The sequence below is a fragment of the Quercus lobata genome, chromosome 3 (assembly GCF_001633185.2).
Source record: "Quercus lobata isolate SW786 chromosome 3, ValleyOak3.0 Primary Assembly, whole genome shotgun sequence".
NCBI lineage: Eukaryota > Viridiplantae > Streptophyta > Magnoliopsida > Fagales > Fagaceae > Quercus > Quercus lobata.
Genome location: NC_044906.1, coordinates 59,690,595 through 59,696,045, shown reverse-complemented (window position 1 = coordinate 59,696,045; position 5,451 = coordinate 59,690,595). Strand labels below are relative to the sequence as shown.

Sequence of the window (5,451 nt, the reverse complement as noted above, 5' to 3'; positions counted from 1 at the left end):
GCCCGGTGGGCCGTCAGGTTTCTAAGTTGAGCTGTGGGCTATTTGATGACCCTTAAATAATCCCAAATTTTAACAGCAAAAGATGTAATTTAATCACCAAACTCTCACAAATAACTAAGATTTGAGGAGTGAAAACATTCATTTCATCCCGTGAGGAAGATGATCATTTCCAACTCAACAATTAACAAAAATGTGAAATTCGGTGTGTTCCTAGACTTGGAAAATACTGAACCTACTGCAAAAAGCTTACAAACAATTCGACAAGAATATGATTGTGTCACCTCAACAATTTGTGATTGGTGATACATGTCAGTAGCTTGTAAGGTTTAGGCAATAAGGTTTGTAGTATATCTATTATCACTTATCTAGACTTGCTGCCTCCAAAGTTTAGTTAAGGATCAAGGTACTCCAAAAGGCACGGTCCTTTAAAGCTATTTTTTAGTAACTATATGGAATAAAAAAGCGTGCAGCTTCGGGATAGAGATATCCAATAAAAAAAGTAAACAAATGAGAGAAAAGAAAGAAATAAGACAAGTTATAGTGGCCACATCACCGGTTTGAATTAGTTAGCCGACCAACCAATCCAATGACCCTTCCATTTTACGTCTTGAATCTCTTGATGTGATGCTCATTGAACACGTACCTGATATCATTGGCAGCATGGAAAGTGGAAACATCACCTTCGTATGTATGGGACAGCTTACTGTTATATTTACTTGATCCAAGCAGAGCTAATAGTAATATACTTCCCTTGCAGCGTGTAACACTTTCAATGGTAGCATCAAAGCAAGTTGGGTAAAACGTGCAAATGAATGAATCATGACGACAACCGAAGTCATTAACAGCAATTTCAGCTACTGAACATGCCTAAATCAAGGGAGCTGGAAAAGGAGAACCAGCGGCTTCCCAGGAAAACAGTAAGGAGCACCTACCATAGCAATTATCGCCCACAATAGGACATGCACTCGCACTAACCTAGTCATGAGGACATAGATCAGTTACCACTCCCTGCTTTCAAATGTTAGAATGAGTTCCTTGGTCTCATAATCCACAAAAGACTGCCCTGGTTATTCCAGGGAAAAAAAGGAAAAATACTCTAGTGCAGAATCTACTCACTAACACACAAAACACACTCTCAACCTCAAGAATCAACATAATAGGTATTAAACCAATTAAAATGTTGAAACAAATTGGTTCTGATTACAGCTAAGAGAATTGCATACAACCAAGACCAAAAGCTCAAGTATATATATCCCACGACATTTTTCTATTACAATATAGCCACAAAGTTCCTAATAAAAAGAGAAATTCCCGCAATAAAAAAAGCCATAACCACAATCCAACTGTCTTTTAAAAGAACTAGATAATATTCACCCCTGCATCCAGAATTGCCAGTGCACAAAACAACTCCCCAGGAGCTTTATGCCTACAATTTAAGAAAACAAGAAAAAGAAGAACCAACCATCAAAAAGAGAAATGCATTATAATTCTGTACAATAATGCACAACTAAAAGAATATATTTCTCCCAAAAATGAAGAGGATAAAACAGGAAGCAAAAAGGTAGAGAAAATGATGGCTAAAATAAATTCCAAACATAGTAAATTTGACAATCAGTGTCAAAACTTACCTTGTTTGCAATGTTGCTAGAGAGCCAATCCAAACCCTCGTAAAGCCCCTCTCCTGAGGTTGCACAGGTGCTCTGGATGTACCTGGAAAGACCATGAATCATATTAGAACCACTTCGGACAAGATATTGTTATGAAATACAGCATTGCAACATGAACATAAAGCATACCAGTGACGTTGCCGGAGAGAGTGGAGGCCAAGCTTATCAGTAATCTCCGCAGCATTCATTGCGTTGGGAAGATCTTGTTTGTTAGCAAATACAAGCAACACTGCATCTCGCAGTTCGTCCTAAAACCATATAGTATTAGATTTTAAGATGATCTTTCGTATACAAAAAACTGAAGCTGAATTTTTTTAAAAATAATAAAGACTTTTCAAGAGTCTAATTTCAATGGGAAAAGAAACTTTATCAAAACAAGAGACATATATCTTTGACAATGAAATTCATCCCTCCAAGTAATTTTTGCTCAGTAACAGCACAAACAGTTTGGCAAAGTCATTAATCTGGAACCTGCTCTATATCAAATACCACATAAGACTCTTAACTACAACCAATATATTGGACCTCATGAATGAAAATTTCCAGGTACATTCAACTTCTGCCATGTGAATAGGGTTATTAATGATGCACCTACTTCTATAGCATATACCACCAAATTACAGAGCTAAACTAATGCTTTAGCTATCAATTATTTTTGGCAGAAAATTCACTACACAGAAATGGCAAACTGATAAATGCATCAATGACTATTCAATACTAACTGATAAATGAATTTTCATTATTTTCAAACAATCCTTAATTTACAAAAATCTAAATAGAACACAATAAATTATAAAGTTAACATCAGAAAACAATTATTGATAATCAATGTTACTCAAAAGTCAAAGCACAATTATTCCAAATGAAACTATACTACAATAAATAATATTGTAGGCAATATAAAAAACATAACAAGTTGTTACATAAAATATAGGTCATATAGGCTGGAAAATTAATAAAATTTGTGATGGATCACATAATCAGATAGTAAATAATAATTTAAAAAATCAACATTAAAGAGTTTCCATCATTACTAGCATGTTTATGATATATTATCATGCCATTGTATTTACTATGAACATATTCACTCCAAATTCTATCCACTAATTAAAAATCCTTTTTTTATAGGTATGACTATCTTCAACCCAGTTTATAACAACATTTTAACTCCCATCTGAAATACCTCATTCAACATCCTATGCAATTCATCCCTCGCCTCAACAACTCGGTCTCTGTCATTGCTGTCCACCACAAATATAAGACCCTGTGTGTTCTGAAAGTAGTGCCTCCACAAGGGACGGATCTGTAAAACAAACAAAAAAAAAATCATGATCAATCCATTATAAGGTAACTTTTTTAGGGAAAGAAAGGTGATCTCATCCAAAAGAATCAAACTTCAGGCCTTAAAAGCAAGTGAGGAACCTAAATCTAACGGTATTTATGGGCATAAAAATCCTTTCAATAGTTAAGGGTGAGACTGAAAGAAGGATCTCAACTCCATACCTTGTCCTGACCCCCGACATCCCAGACAGTAAAGCTGATGTTCTTGTATTCCACAGTCTCCACATTGAAACCTGTAAATGAAGCATATTTGCTAAATAACACTAATCCACCATAAATTTAATCAAGACTATATCATAAAAGTTTTCAAATTTTTTTTTATAAGTATCATAAATCCTGTCCACTTAATGGAAGCATAAAAAGGAAAGAATAAGAAAACAATCAGAAGAGCATCACCATATAAAACTGGTCGCTTTATACATTCTCTTTTAAGTGATTTAGGTGAACCATAAAATTTTATCTTCATCAATTCTTTATATATGCTTAAATACATTTAAGTGATTTAAGCATATATCATGATTGTTTCCAATCTACTGAAGAGTACTACAATACTGAGAATTTTCATATACTCATGTAATTATGTGCCCCTACAACAAAAGAAAATCAAACGACAGGAGTAAGGTTGCCTACCAATAAACTCTCCCAAACCCCACAAAAGTAAGAGTTTTATGCACTAGTTACAACTTTTTTTAATGAATAATAGCCTCTAGTAGAAAGATTCATGACATAATGGGGAAAAATGAAAAAAAAAAAAATTGCCCATTAGTTCAAATAAATAGTGCAATTGCACAAATTTTGTAGGTTCAATTTTCTTAGATTTTTTTACATAGGAAATTTGAAAATAATTATCAATGGACAATACAATAGTAATTTAGTCATATAAAGTTTCGAGCATAACATTTTAAATAATTCTCATGATTTATAGAAAACAAAATTATGATAGTTATTATCAAAATGAGGTATGTCAATGAAAATAAATCCAAAAGGCAAAGTTCAAAATGCACAAGAATAATAACTTATCCTTGTTTGTGTCTTTCGATAAGCAAACAAAAAATTATTTTTGTAATATAGAACCTTAAGAATAGTATTTGTATAATAAATCAATGATCAATGTCATTTCCTTCAAAACCGAGTGGTTGAATTCAAAGATTCATATATATTATGTAGCCAAAATAAATAAAATAAAAAGCACCTAAAGAGCATGCCTAAGGTCCACTTCGCTAAACGAGCTTCATTTTGGCCAAGCAAAGGGCTTAGATACACCTTGGGGTTTTGAGATTTAATCTTTAAGCGTGCCTAAACAACAGAAATACTTCCAAAAAATAAGGCACACCATCCAATTACTTCATCTAATTTCTACAACATTAAATGGGCCTTTCTAAAGTGGTGAGAACCGCAACATCAAACAACAGAATATTGAAGAAAAACTACCTGAACTAGAAATGAAAGAAGTAAATGTAAAGAGCATTATCATCACACTTAAAATCACGCAACACATTTGAGTATATCACGGTAAGCTAGAATCTCTCAACATTGGAAGTGTCACAAACATATATCAATTGTTAACAAAAACTACAAATGAGCACGGGGAAGCGAATCGATTGAGGAACTCACCAATGGTGGGAATGGTTGTGACGATCTCGCCAAGCTTGAGCTTGTAGAGAATGGTGGTCTTACCAGCAGCATCGAGACCAACCATCAGAATTCGCATTTCTTTCTTGGCAAAAAGCCGGCTGAACAACTTCGTGAATGTCAGCCCCATTTCTGATTCTGGCTATGGATCCCTACACAGTTTTTACACTCAGATTTAACATATCGCAATATCAATAATCATCATCAGTCACAATTCGGATTCGATAAACTTTCCTCATGCAAATCTAAGCTGATAAATCTCATAATAAACTTATGTTTTCAACTGGATCGCACAGATCCGAGAATAAAAGTAGTATCATCGCCATACAGACACATCAAGCACCTTTAGCGAAATCAGATTCCGTTTTCGAAGAAAAATTACATGCATGCAGAACTAAAATACAACAGATCCGAATGAATTTCACAACAAAACCTTCAGATCACAACAAAACCTTCAAATCGAACCCTAGAAATGAAGCGGAAATCAAAACCGAATGGAAAAAATTCACAGGAAAAAAATTTCAAATCACAGAAGAAGAGATCGTATCGAAATCGAACGAAATTCAGAAAAACTTTTTTCAGAGGAAAATGAATCAAAAGCAAGCAAGCATTCACGATTATTCGAAGAAAGAGAAAGAAAAACGAGGCTTTTGGAATTTTACCTTCGTAGAGAGAGAGAGAGAGAGAGCTTCGCAGAGGGATCTAGTGACAAAAAACGCTTAGAGAGAGAGAAAAAAAATGAGCTTTACAGGAATGCGTGAAATGGGGAGTGGTGAAGATCGTCAACTAAAGGTTTGGGCTTTTATAAATC

General features: G+C 34.3%; 1 protein-coding gene across 1 annotated transcript; it reads right to left on the bottom strand.

The window, feature by feature from the left end:
* Window positions 1–1,135: 1,135 nt before the first annotated feature.
* Window positions 1,136–5,451, bottom strand: LOC115982558 (ADP-ribosylation factor 2-like). The gene is made up of 7 exons (XM_031105186.1): window positions 5,303–5,451; window positions 4,623–4,792; window positions 3,171–3,241; window positions 2,851–2,970; window positions 1,797–1,915; window positions 1,629–1,710; window positions 1,136–1,426 (listed from the first exon to the last, which is right to left on the bottom strand). Exons 2-7 carry the CDS (start codon window positions 4,768–4,770, stop codon window positions 1,421–1,423), a joined length of 546 nt encoding a protein of 181 aa, XP_030961046.1. The 5' UTR covers window positions 4,771–4,792; window positions 5,303–5,451; the 3' UTR covers window positions 1,136–1,420.

What these genes read in the sequence shown, in the direction of transcription:
- LOC115982558 (XM_031105186.1), bottom strand. Translation starts at nt 4,770, where the DNA reads ATGGGGCTGACATTCACGAAGTTGTTCAGCCGGCTTTTTGCCAAGAAA. An exon ending in CACAACCATTCCCACCATTG is followed by an intron (nt 3,242 to 4,622) that starts GTGAGTTCCTCA and finishes CTTCATTTACAG; the next exon opens with GTTTCAATGTGGAGACTGTG. An exon ending in ATGTCGGGGGTCAGGACAAG is followed by an intron (nt 2,971 to 3,170) that starts GTATGGAGTTGA and finishes TTTGTTTTACAG; the next exon opens with ATCCGTCCCTTGTGGAGGCA.